The sequence below is a fragment of the Mesoplodon densirostris genome, chromosome 4, assembly GCF_025265405.1.
Source record: "Mesoplodon densirostris isolate mMesDen1 chromosome 4, mMesDen1 primary haplotype, whole genome shotgun sequence".
Classification (NCBI taxonomy): Eukaryota; Metazoa; Chordata; class Mammalia; order Artiodactyla; family Ziphiidae; genus Mesoplodon; species Mesoplodon densirostris.
In genome coordinates this window covers 163,577,350-163,591,664 of record NC_082664.1, presented here as the reverse complement: position 1 = coordinate 163,591,664, position 14,315 = coordinate 163,577,350, and the positions used below count along the sequence as shown (strand labels likewise).

Here is a 14,315-nt window from a genome sequence, read left to right as displayed (position 1 = left end):
CCATCATGGTGGGGGCAAAGAGGTATCCATCATAAGCAGGAAACGTGGGCTTCTATGAGATGCTAAATCTCTCTGCTTGCTATGATCACGCATGTATTCAACCTGCCTTCAGTGTGTAAGAGAGCTTTACTTTTGTTTAATAATAAAATGCATAGCCACATCCTAAAGAAGAGGGCAATTCCGTGGTGATGAAGACAGCAACAGTGGATACAGACCAAAGGCACCAGGCGTCATGTTAGATTTCTCCAGAAGTCACTTTCTGACGGACTCTCTTGGGCTTTGGGCAATCAATTATCCCAGCTGCCTTCTTTCCCCAGATTCCTATAATCCTTGTTGGGCAGGTTTTTCAAGATCCTCTTTTTTTTTCTTCCCTTCCTTGGTGTCATTTCATCATCTGGCCCCCTTCCCCAAAGGGATGAGTTCCTTTGGATGATGAGATTCCGGGTCATTATAAAGGACAGGTGGGTAAGAGTGCTGGACCTTCCTTTAAAGGTAAAGGATGCTTTGCTTCTTGCCTCAATGTAGCAAAAGTAAAACGTGACCCTGGGTCTGAGACAGTTCAGCCACCCCTCCCTCACTCCTCATATACTTTCTCTTCTTCCCAGGGAAGAAAGACAAGCACAGCTTAAGCCAGCTCAGCACATAGCATTTGGGGAAACATACTCTCTCTTGCTGCTTTCTCTGGTTTAATTTCCCTACTGCTGTGCAGGCTGCCTTGGCTCTGAAAGGTCCAAAACTCAGTGTAGCATACATGGGCCACTGGCAAACTATGGCCTGTGGGCCAAATCCAACCCACCGCCTGTTTTTGTAAATAGAGTTTTATCAGAATACTGCCATGCCCATTCATTTCTATATTGTCTCTGGCTGTTTTTGTGCTACCATGGTAAAGCTGAATAGTTGTAACAGATACCATATGGTTTGTCAGCAAAGCCGAAAGTATTTACTAACTGGCCCTTTGCGAAAGAAGTTTGCCAACCCTTGGTTTAGACCCCTGTAAAATGGAGACGAAATATTCAGTGTTTGATTAACCTGCAGCAGAAACATTCCTAACTAAAGTTGCGGTTTCAATGAGAAACAGAGCAGAAGTTACATGGAAGAAGCTAGATTACATCAGGGAAAAAAAAATGGGTGTCCTACATAGTCCAACCCAACTCATTAGGTTTATGTAAATATATACATAGGGGTTTTGAGCCAATGCTACATTTAATTATAAACTATTGCTTTTGCTTCAGTTTCTCATTGTTTCTCTCAGGCCATGAGGGTTTGGGTTTGGCAGAATTGGCAGTAGGGGCGGCTCTCTAAGTATCATAGAATGTTCCAGCTCCCCTCTCTCAACCCCAGGATTCCCAAACAAATGGTTTTTAAAATCCTTGGTTGAGAAACTGATGGGCCTCATCTTGGTCCCTCTATCCTCAGGCTCTCTGGAAACTTGTACACGAGAGGTGGCTGTCATCTACATCAGGATCCAAATATTCTTGGGTTCCCTAGGCATACTGTCATTTAATAGTACCCAATCTCGCTTTCCATCTTTGTGTAAAAGAACTACATTTGTTATGTCATTCAAATGTGTAGATTTCATAAACACCTAAATACCCACCATAGTGGGCCTCAGTGTTGAGGAAGTTCACCTAATCTAAAAGTGGGCAGAGAATCTGAAAAGACAGTTTTCCAAAGAAGACATACAGATGGCCAACAGGTACATAAAAAGGTGCTCAACATCACTTCATCAGGGAAATGCCAATCAAACCCACAACGCAGTATCATCCCACACCTGTTAGAATGGCTATTTTCAAAAAGGCAAGAAATAACAAGTGTTGGCGAGGGTGTGGAGAAAAGGGAATCGTTGTGCACTGTGGGTGGGAACGTAAATTGGTGCAGCCACTATGGAGAACAGTATGGAGGTTCTTCAAAAAATAAAAAATAGAACTACCACATGATCCGGCAATTCCACTGCTAGGTATTTATCTGAAGAAAATGAAAACACTAGCTGGAAAAGATACATGCACCCCCATGTCATGACAGCCTTATTTACAACAGCCAAGACATGGTAACTACCTAAGCATCCATCAGTAGATGAATGGATAAGAAGATGTGGTATATAAACACAATGGAATATTCTCAGCCAGAAAGAAGAATAAAATCCTGCCATTTGCAACAGCATGGATGGACCCTGAGGGCATTATGCTCAGTGAAATAAGACAGAGAAAGACAAATACTGTATTATCTCATATGTAGAATCTTAAAAGAACAAACACCTCAGCCCACAACTCAAACTGCTTATAGATGCAGAGAACAGATTGGTGGTTGCCAGAGGTGGGGGCTTGGTGGCCAAATAGATGAAGTGAGCCAAAAGGTACAAACTTCCAGCTATAAAATGTATAAGTCACGAGGATGAAATTACAGCATGATGACTATAGCTAATAATACTGTATTGCATATTTGGAAACTACTAAGAGAGTAGATCTTAAAAATTCTCACCATAAGAAAAAAATTTTGTAACTATGTTTGGTGATCGATGTTAACTAGATTTATTGTGGTGATCACTTTGCAATCTACGCAAACAGGGAATCATTATGTTGTTCACCAGAAACTAATATAATGTTATATGTCAGTGATACCTGACAAAAAAAACCCACATTCCAAATAGTTATTTAAACTACATCTCTGGGGGCTTCCCTGGTGGCGCAGTGGTTGAGAGTCCGCCTGCCAGTGCAGGGGACACAGGTTCGAGCCCTGGTCTGGGAAGATCCCACATGCCGCAGAGCAACTAGGCCCGTGAGCCACAACTACTGAGCCTGCGCGTCTGGAGCCTGTGCTCCGTAACAAGAGAGGCCGCGACAGTGAGAGGCCCCCGCTCGCTGCAACTAGAGAAAGCCCTCGCACAGAAACGAAGACCCAACATAGCCAAAAATAAATAAACAAATAAACTACATCTCTGTAGAGTGGTAACTAAATGTTAAGGAAGTTCTAATGAAGCAAGTGGTCGGTCGATGTGAATAGGGTTATCAGGCAAAGTTACCTTCAGAAGCTTAGGTTAACAAACCTTTGAAGCACATGTGTTTTCATGGGGAAGGAAAGAACAGCCCAGCTTTCGGGGACTCAGTAATGGTTGTTGTGGTCAGTAACGATCATGATAATGATGGTGGGAAAAAATATCACATGCCAAGCCTCAGAAGAAGCATTAAGTTCCATTTGTAAATACCAAACTTAAATGAGGGCAACATTTTTCCAGTTTACAAAATCTTTCACTTACTCACCGGGAAACATGACAAAATAGAGAAAACTGCTGTTTCCAGGGGCCTCTTACAATTCTTTCTGGCTTAGACATTTGTGTCTCTATAAGAATGAAAAACTAATGCAATGAAAAACAAAGGGTGTGCCAAAGCCATGGGTAACTGAAACACCTGCAACCCAGATTAATTGCAATACTCAGCCCCACAGGACTGGTCCTATGATTGCTAATGTCTACGTGTCAGCAAAACTCATCCCTGGAACAGCTGATTTACATTATTGCCCTAGTTCGAGACAGAACATCTGAAAACAGGTTTGTACTTTAGTCTGTCAACTCTACAGAAGGACTGGGAGTAAAAGAGCCTTGAAAGAATATGTGGATCAATAGAAAGAGAATTGTTTTGCTGGGAGAAACATTCAACAATATAGGGAAAGGATGCATGGTATGGCTCAGAGGTGGGACTCAGGGTCCTGGGGGAGAGTGCTTCGTTCTATCTCACATTGATCACATAATTTTATAGAAAGGGATCCTTAGATATAATCTGGTTCAATCTCTCATCTTACAAATGAGGAATGTGTGGATGTCTGTTCAAATCCTGGCTGGGCAAAATGTGGTGTCGGGTAATACTAAGGATGCAAGTGGATGCAAAGATGAATGGGGCATGGCCTTTATCTTTTGAGAGTTCACAGTCTAGGAATGGAACTAAGATATACATAAATATTACAAAGTAGAAAATCTGCACTTGCATTGGAGCATCTAAGGTTTAGATTCAGGGCTATGAGCATTTAGGAGAAGAAAACCTTCCTTCCTGGTGGGAGATGGGTGGGTGGAAGCCAGGGAGAGAGGGTTAGTGAGACATCCTTGCTGGAAATAAGTATCAAACCTGCATCAGGGCTGGGCACTGCTGGAGACACAGTGGTAAACAAAAGAGACAAACCATGTCCTCGTGAATAATATGGTGTTTGGGTAGTGGAGATTTTTTAACACAGAGATGCAGAAAGGAGAGTGATTAGTTGATCTATTGAGGTGCCTTCTCCTGTTGCACTAAAACAGAAAGGGGAGGTAAACACAGGGACTCCATGTGGGAACAGACGTGAAACCTACACACTGAGTCCGCTCCTTATACTATAATCTATACCATATGATGCCGGTATTCGGGAACTCTGAGTCTGAACACATATTTGGGGAGTGTAGAGAGGTAAGTGTCAGATTCTCTTCCCAAAGAGTGGAATAAAAGTGCCAGGTGATTCTCCTCTATTTTGGGAAAATAACTTGCCTGTGGTCTCTGACCCGTGGGAGACGTTCCCTCAATTACAGGGATTTCCTCTTGTGTTTCTCCTAACAGATATTTCACAGGATCTGGATGTGTTGGGTTTGTCCTTGCTGGTCCAGCCCACTAGGGAAACAGACCCATTCAGGATGGGGAACAAAATAATTGTCAAGTGAATATTTTTCTGCTGATTATTGGAGTCAGTGGAGTGGAAACAACTCCTGAGGGTGTTTTAGTGTTTTGCTTTCTTTTGAGTGCTGGAAGGAGATGTAAAAGCCTTGGCAGTAGCATTCCAACCTATAGATAACAGGATTTCTCTACTTTACATTTTTATGTGATCTTATAATACTCTGTTATTATTAATGTAATGTGCTACATTAGTCACCCTTTGTGAAAAAGAGTAGATTATTCTGATATAATACATTATTTAAAAGGCCCAGGTCTTGTATTCGTTTTTATAAACATATAATTCTCTACTTAAAGAATTATTACTGGATATAACTCTGTTTTCATAGCCTACTTCCCCCCTGCTCTGCAAAGGTTTTCTAAAGAACCCAGTAGTAACTGGGTCATGATTCTTCAAACTTTCCAGTGGGGGGGAAAAATGATACGGTGCAAATTTTTCCCATCTGAGGCATAGTTAAGGCAAGATGCTTCATTAAGTTACCAACATACCAAGGAAAGATGCCATGACCAGACAGCACCTACTTCATAAGGTTGTTGCAAAGATTAAATGAGATATTAAATACAGAGCTCTTAGCATAATGCCTGGCACACAGAAAGCATTAATAATTCTTCTATCATCCTCTAAGAAGACTAATCTCTGATCTTCAGATGGCCAGCCTGCTCTCACTGGACACCAAGAGAGTTCCACGTAAACTCTCCTCACTCCGAGCGCCTCCAAGATGTCATGTAACGTGAGCTGAAGAGTATCTATACATGGCATTCATTCAAAATCACACAGCATGCTTTCCTCCGTGAGTTTGGAATTCATCTTGGGAGATTTATCAGGCATGTGAAAGGGAAACATCTCCTAAATGAGCTGGAGAAAGCAATGAAACAGAAAGAAACGAGGCCAAGCACTGACTTTAAACATGTCAGGATTTGGTCAATTTTTTTCCATCAACATGTGCTGTTCTCATTAATGGGAGTTTCTCACACACACAGTAAGGGAACAGGCAAAAGTGTATTTTGTTATAGCCTGAAGGCTCACCCAAACATTTAAAGAATTTGGGGAGCCATAAATTTCCTCCAGACTATAATCATCTTTGTGAGATCAAGTGCTCATGACCGAAAACATCTCTGATCTGTGAAATATGACCAAGGCTCTTTAAAATATTTTTTCCCAATAAGGAGGTAAGTTCATGATATGTACTTTGCCATGAGATTTGACAACATCCTTCCAGCTATCTGTCAAAACGATTTCTTGTTGGTCAAATCATTAGCCTAGATAACAGATGAAAGGTAGGCTATGGCCCTTGGGCCAAATCCCACCCACTTCCTGTTTTTGTAAATAAAGTTTTATTGGTTCACACTCAACCTTAGTCATTTACATATTACCTGTGGCTACTTTCATGCTAGGATGGCAGACCTAAGTAGCTGCAGCAGAGACTGTGTGGGCAGCGAAAACTGACCTATGTACTATCTGGCCCTTTATAGAAGTTTGCCAACCCCTGATCTAGATCACTGTCTTAGGTAGAAAGAATTCTGCTTGAATAACAGTCATCTATCAGATCCCCAGAGAATTTAAAACTTTCCCATGTTATCAAATCCAGACACTTTGCTGACTGGAACAGAAAGGAGGAAGTGAACAGAGAATTACTGAACTGGGAGTTAGTCACTCATTCATTCATCCATTTATTCATTCCACATAAGACACCACCACCATTCCTGTGGTAAATACTGGCATTAGAGTATGAACAATCTGGCCTCATAGAGTATAAAGTCAATGAGGGAGACAAACGGTGACCATGTCATTCATTCATTCATCCTTCATTCATTCATTCTCTGTAATGTGCCAGGAAATATTTTAGGCACCAGTTAACCATACCAGTTAACCACACCAATTATACATTCTAATGGTGAAGAGAAATAATAAGCACATATAAAAATAGCAAGTACTGATAAGTGCTATAATGAGAATATTAGTTCAACCATATGAAACTGTAATTTTTATAGGCCTACAGTAGTTGAATATTGACAATTTTATGTGATTCAACCTATCAGTGAGAAATGCTGAAGAGTGATTTTTGGATGGCCTTAAATTAAGGGATCTGGGAGGGAGGGATAAATTAGGAGGTTGGGATTAACATATACACACTACTGAATATAAAACAGATAAACAATAAGGTCCTACTATATAGCACAAGGAACTATACTCAATATCTCGTAAAAACCTATAATGGAGAAGAATCTGAAAAAGAACATATATGTATAACTGAATCACTTCTGTACCCTTGAAACTAACATTAATTGTAAATTAACTACACATCAACAACAAAAAAATTTTTTTAATAAATTGAGGGATCAAGGAAGGCTTCACTGAGGAGGTGACATCTGAGCTAAGACTTGAATGACAGCAGCATCTTGCCCTGCAAACATCGAGGGAGAAGATTTCCAGGCAGGGAGAGGGAGAGCCCCTTGCAAATACTGTATAGCCAAAGTAAGCTTGGATCATTCGAGGAAGAGAAAGCAGACCAGAGGGGCTGAAGCAACGTGGGCTCTGGGGAAAGAAGGAGGAAATAAGGTTGAAGAGGTAGTCAAGGGCAAGGTCAGACGGGGTCTTGTGGGTTAGGATAAGGATCTTGGCTTTTACTTGAAGAGTAAAGGGAGGGCTTTTAAAAAGGAACATCACATGATCCAATTTATGGCTTTTAAGTGTTTTCATTCCTCTTCTGTGAGAAGTAGACTATGATAGCTAGAACTGAAGCAGGGAGATTTAGGCGGTAGTACGGAGTTCTGAGCAAAACAAGACTACACAGCAAGGAAAGGTGGAGAAAAGTGGGGAGGCAGGAGATGTTTAGGAGTTGAAATCATCAGGAGCTGGTGATAGTTTAGATGTAATTAGGAGGGAAAATGAGGGATGAGGGAGGATGCCAACTTTCCAATTTGAGTACCTGGCCGGATACCTACGTGGTGTGTTTTATAAGCCTGTGAACACCAAAAAAGAAGCAGGTTTTAGGGGAGAGAACAGGTACCGTTTTCAACCTGTTGAACTTGAGTCATCTTTATGACTTGCTTTCCCTCAAGTGCTATCGATGAACATGAAATCTTATATGAATCAGATTGGCAGGTTTGTTTTATTCTTTTAATCATACATCTACTACCTTGTCATTTCCTTTTACATCTTCTATGTACTAAGACCATTTTTTCTTGATTTAGCTGATTTTGATTCTCTTGAGTGAAGCTTTTGTGTTTGTGCTTTCCCAACGGTCAAGAGGGGAGTCTTACAGTTGCAAATTTGTTGGCATGTCTTTTGGTGGAAATTGTTTCTTTTATGCCCCTTGAGGTAGACAGGAATTAAAACAGCCAACAGCAGGATTCCCAACCTGGATTTTTTTTTCCATTTGACAAAATGGACCTAGGAGGGAGTGATGCTAAATATACAGTGCCCGACAAAGGTTTAGGACCGGAACTTGTATCCCACCCTCAGATCATATCTTAAAACACTAAATTAGGGTGTAAGCAGATTCAAAAAATGTGCCTTGCAATCACTTTTCAAGAGCAGCAGATTTGGCAGAACTCCAGGCTGCATAACTGGAGCAAACATCTGAAAATATTCCAGGGTAGGCAGGTTTGAAAGCCTTTCCGTGTTATACACCAAGCATTCTGCTCACCTGTTATCAGACAAAGGCAGTAGCAGTATTATAATAGGATCTCCCACCTCTGGATTTGAAAAGCATTTTTTTTTTCTTTTGCGGTATGTGGGCCTCTCACCGTTGTGGCCTCTCCCATTGCAGAGCACAGGCTCCAGACGTGCAGGCTCAGCGGCCATGGCTCACCGGCCTTGCTGCTCCGCGGCATGTGGGATCTTCCCAGACTGGGGCATGAACCCGTGTCCCCTGCATTGGCAGGCGGACTCTCAACCACTGCGCCACCAGGGAAGCCCTGAAAAGCATCTTATTGACGTAAATCATATCACATACAACCCTGTATGCCATCAGCATACACATCTTCAGTCTCCTGCTAGATTATCCCACTTAGAAGATCATGTTATATCTTTCCTTCTCCCACATACACAGGCTCACCTCAGAGATATTACGGTTTTGATTCCAGACTGCTGCAATAAAGTGAAAATCGCAATAAATTGAGTCACATTTTTTGGTTTCCCAGTGCATATAAAAGGTATGTTTACACTATACTGTCATCTATTAAGTGTGCAATAGCATTATGTCTAAAAAAAACAATGTACAGGGACTTCCCTGGTGGTGCAGTGGTTAAGAATCTGCCTGCCAATGCAGGGGACACAGGTTCGATCCCTGGTCCGGGCGGATCCCACATGCCATGGAGCAACTGGAGCAACCCCGTGCGCCACAACTACTGAGCCTGCAAGCCACAGCTGCTGGGCCTGCGTGCCACACTACTGAAGCCTGTGTGCCTGGAGCCTGTGCTCTGCAACGGGAGAGACCACCATGATGGGAGAGGCACTGTGATGAGACGCCCGCGCACCGCAACAAAGAGTAGCTCCCGCTCACCGCAGCTAGAGAAAGCCCCACGCAGCAACTAAGACCAAACACAGCCAAAAATAAATAAATCAATTTATAAAAAAAAAAACCAAGGTACATACCTAATTAAAAATATTTTATTGCTACTAGTGGGAAGCAGCCACATAGCACAAGGAGATCAGCTCGGTGCTTTGTGACCACCTAGAGGGGTGGGATAGAGAGGGTGGGAGGAAGAGGCAAGGGGGAAGAGATATGGGGACATATGTATATGTATAGCTGATTCACTTTTTTATAAGGCAGAAACTAACACACCATTGTAAAGCAATTATACTCCAATAAAGATGTTAAAAAATATACATATTTAATTGCTAAAAAATGCTAACCATCATCTGAGCCTTCAGCGAGTCATCATCTTTTTGCAATGGTAGCATCAGAGATCACTGATCACAGATCACCAGAATAAGTATAATAATGATGAAAAAATTGAGATATTCTAAGAATTACCAAAATGGGACACAGAGACATGAAGTGAGCAAATGCTGTTGGAAAAATGTCACCAAAAGGCTTGCTCGACACGGGGTTGCCCCAAACCTTCAGTCTGTTAAAAAAAAAAAAAAAAAAGGCAATATCTTCCAAGCACAATAAAGCAAAGCATTAAAACAAGGTGTGTCTGTGACGGACAGAGCATTAGTGTTGGTGAGTGAATGGTTCCATGAATCAGAATTAGCCAAGCTGATGCCCGATTTATAAACAATTAAGGAATTTAAAATGCGACACCTAAACACTACATACTTCATAATTCCTGATCGCAGGAAAGAATTACACACAGTTAAAATGATGATGGAATAACACTTGCCAAGAAGAGGTGTGGCGAGAACGAACTTAGTGTACCCAGAGGTCAATGGGAAGATGTTTCTCTTTCCCAGGTCTTCCCAGTCCAAGTTTGTGAAGCTTTATTTACTCCAGCCATAAAATAACCTTCACTTATGTTAGAGACACATTTAGGGGAAAGGCAACATTACCACTGGCTTCTAAGTGTGTTAAGACTAGGGATCATTATCTGAAAAGGCCTTTGAAGGCAACATTTTTAAAGATTTGTAATCTTACACACATTCTTAGAGCTGGGGCCCACCTTATCCACTTGTGCAATAATAAGTTAATCACCCAAAACAATTTTTTAAAAAGCATGCTTAAGAAATATTTCCATTTTAGAAACAGGTTAGTAATCCAGCTAAAGAATGAAATTTATTATAATAGCTGCATCATAAGGACATGTACAGAAGTACTTTAGCATCTCTCAATTAAAAATAAAATTTAAACCTACAAAAAGAAGAAAGTATCACTGACAGGCCCATAAAACATTCATGCCTTTTCATCTAGAAATCCTGGGAATTATTTAATGAAAGCAGAAAGGTATAGCTCTCTGAGTCGTCGTTCATATAAACCAAGGACTGGAAACAATCTAAATTTTCAACCAACAGGGTAATTTAGTAAAACAATGTACATCAACATCATGATGCTGTTTTAGTCATTAAAATTATGGTTATGAAGGGGAGGCAGAAACATGGAAATGTGTTTGATATTTAACTGGAAGAAGAGCAGATTATAAAATGACACATATTATATGACATGTATACACGTGAAGTTCTAGAAAGCAAGATGCAAGAATTTTTTAAAAGAAAATAAGATGGATAGTGGCCAATTTTTCTTTTATTTGCTCTTTTGTATCATGTGGTTGCTTTTAAAAATAATCAAATTAGTTCACTGCAGCACTATTTTCAATAGCCAAGACATGGAAACAACCTAAATGCCCATCAACAGATAAATGGATAAAGAAGATGTGGTACATATATACAATGAAATACTACTCAGCCATAAAAAGGAATAAAATAATGCCATTTGCAGCAACATGGATGGGCCTAGAGATTATCTTACTATGAAGTCAGAAAGAGAAAGACAAATACCATATGATATCACTTATATGTGGAATCTAAAATATGACACAAATGAACTGACCTGCAAAACAGAAACAGACTCACAGACATAGAGAATAGACTTGGGGTTGCCGAGGGGGAGTGGGGGGGGGGATTGGGAGTTTGGGATTACCAGATGCAAACTAGTATATATAGGATGGATAAACTACAAGGTCCTACTGTCTAGCACAGGGAACTATATTCAGTATCTGTGTTAAACCATAATGGAAAAGAATATGAAAAAGAATGTGAATATATATGTGTATATATGTATGTATAACTGAATCACTTTGCTGTACCATAGAAATTAACACATTGTAAATCAACTATACTTCAATAAAATAAATTTAAAAAATAATACAATTTGAAAAAAAACTAAGGCAGGCTCAGGAAAATAAGTAATTGGCAATTAATACAAGATGTCAGGAAAAAGAGGTGACGTTTTGGGTTTTGGTTTAGTTCCAATGGAATCATGTTTGGGAGTAGGTATTCAGGACAACATGCCATTGTTGTTAAACCACTTTTCATAGAAACTCCTCCATTTAACATTTTTGTATTTTAAAAATTGCCCAAAGTGCTTTTGGCTAGGAAATACCCTTCAGTGTTAACTTAGACCTAGGAAGGCATTGTGAACTCGGAAGGAGTCAGCTTAGACCCAAGTGGAGGAAATGCAAGAACTTTCGCCGCTTTGAGGTCCTTGGGTTCTCATTTCTCTGGGTCTCTGACTCATGAAGAGGTCTGAGTTCACCTTTTCAGGAGGATTCAGAGAACGACCTTGTTTCAGAAACTCTACTCATTCCGTTCCGAGGTCAGCTGAGTTTTTATACGACCGGCTTTTCCAAATTAGGCCTGGGGGTGGGGAGGAGAGGTCATAGGAGGAAACGGCGTTTCCACAGACCCTCTTAAAAGAGGTGAAGGAATAGTCTTCTGGAAAGTTCGGTTTTTTATCTTAAGTCCCAGAAAGTTTCCCACATCCCCTCTGACGGATTCAGCGCCCCATGGAACGCAATACTAAGTATAACTGGCTCCCTGAGTCAGCCAATGTCAGGAATCATTCCAGTAAGACAAACTCTCATTAAAATGCACCGCCTTCCCCTGAGGGAGTGAAACTGAGGACTTCTCCCGCCCCTCTTTCCACATCCGCTGGAAGTTGTTTCCGCATCACCACGGAGCATCCCGCTAAGCAGACCCGGCGGTCCCTGCCACCCACCCCTGGCACTGCACGCAGCATCCCACGCGCCGTAATCGGGGTGCGGGCGGGGGAAGCACTTGGCCGTGAACGGTAACAGCGACGAGAGAGAAAGAAAAGCAGGCCTACCTTAAAACTTTCCAGTCTTTGAGTGGATCCAAGTCAGAGATTAAGGAGACCATTGTCTAAAGGGCGGCCGAAGGCAGATCCAGTCCCGAGAGGAGGGGGCGCGGGGAGAGGATGCGGGGGAAGGAAGCGGCCGCCGGCTGCTCGGCTCAGGCCCGGAGCGACCGGGCGCCTGCACGCGCGGCTCTTCCTCCTTCTAGGATTGATAAGCACTTGTCCTGGCTTTTCTCCACGCCCACGGCCTAATCAATCTTGCGCTAGATTACATCCCAGCCCTGGCTCATTTCTCCACACCACCTTTTAAAGCCCTTGTAATCTGCGCCAACTGATCACATTTGACCTTTTTGTAGCCCACTTTATTCCAAGCACAGCTCTCAGTTAAATCTCTCTTTATTAACACCGTCCTCCTTGGCTTGCTTTTGGAACAAACAGATCAAGCCTGAAGCCTCCAGACTTTAACAGCAATCATTTACAGATTACTGCAAGCTGCAGCTTTCTCCTCCTCTGGGGCATCCTCGTGAGATTTTGCTTTCATATTCCTGTCAGAAGACCGGTTAGGTTTCTTTTTTCCCTTTTTTTTTTTTTTTTTTTTTTTTTGGTGGCTTGGGTTCTGGGACACCAGCGTTGGGCTTACAGCTTCCCTCAGAGGCTGTAACTACATGACTGTGAGGATTTGTTTTTTAGAAATCATTTGGAACCGGCCTGCTAACAAGCTAGAATTTACTGTGTGCTTTCTGGCAGGGAATTTGTTACACTGTTCCCCCCCCACTCCTTTCTTTCTTTCTCGTGTTTTAAAAGAATGTGAAGAGGGGGAAATGTAGAATCTCTCCAAGCATTAAGAGAAAAGGGTGTGGGCTTTTCTCTCTCAACTTGTATATCTTTTGTCCTTTATTTAAAACTGAACATCCTTTCAACAATCGTCTGAAACCGTGCACAGCAGATGTTGAAAACGATATCCAGAGCAGAACTGTTTTCCTCTAGACTGGTCTGTGTGCTGATGTAGGGTTTTGTGACTGTACGGGTTTATTTCTGTAAGCACTGCCTCATAGCATACGCTTTCCTGCTTTTCTGAGGTTCTAGGTAAGACTCCACTACTGAAACCCCTCCCCACCCTGTCCTCCCAGGATCCTGGCATTAGAAGACCTTGAAATCACCTGGCATAGGGGTCTCCATGACCTCCCAGGTCATTCAGATTTTCCTGACACCTGCATGCCACATGAGCTTTACATGATAGGACCTTTACTTGATAGGACCTTTACTCTCTTTATATCCAATTCCTCTTTTTCCTGCACTTACTTTAGAAGGTAATTTTAAGACCATCACCATAAATGGAAGATCAGCCTCCCTGGTCTAACAAAACAATGATTGTTGTGCCTGGACACATGGCCGGTTCTAGATCTTTTTGTCTCGGTTGAAAAGAGTGTAGAGAGTGAGTGTTAGGGGATGTTAATTAAGGACACACTGGCACCAACCAAGACACTCCCCACAAGCTGAGTCCAGATTTAAAGAGAACATAGTGCCATTCAATGTTCTGCAGTGACCTTACTACTTAAAATGGTCAGCCAGGAGGATGGGTTCCAATTTCTTGCCTTTAGGCTGAGCTTACCAAGAAAAAGAATCTCTTCTTTCCTGAGAGTCTCCAGAGGGAAAGATGTGGTGACAGCTGTTGGAAGCATGCTGCTTTTACTGTCAGGAAGTTCTTTCAGTCAACTCGAAATGCCCCTCACAGCATTTTAAATCCTTTCCCTGTTACCCTTTTCTTGAAGGACCCCCTTCTATCTGAAAATATGCAGCAAACCCTCAGCTGTCTCTTTTACAGTCATACATAGTTTCCCTAATGGCTGTAAATGACTCTCTGCAG

The 14,315-nt window shown here is 41.8% G+C and overlaps 1 protein-coding gene across 1 annotated transcript in view; it reads right to left on the bottom strand.

Moving 5' to 3' along the window:
* The window catches only part of CELF2 (CUGBP Elav-like family member 2), a 524,675-nt gene extending 512,021 nt beyond the window's left edge, over positions 1–12,654 (bottom strand). The window contains exon 1 of the mRNA XM_060097598.1: positions 12,458–12,654. Coding sequence (XP_059953581.1) covers positions 12,458–12,510 — 53 coding nt within the window. The 5' untranslated portion in view covers positions 12,511–12,654. The remainder of the gene's footprint in view (positions 1–12,457) is intronic.
* Positions 12,655–14,315: the final 1,661 nt, after the last annotated feature.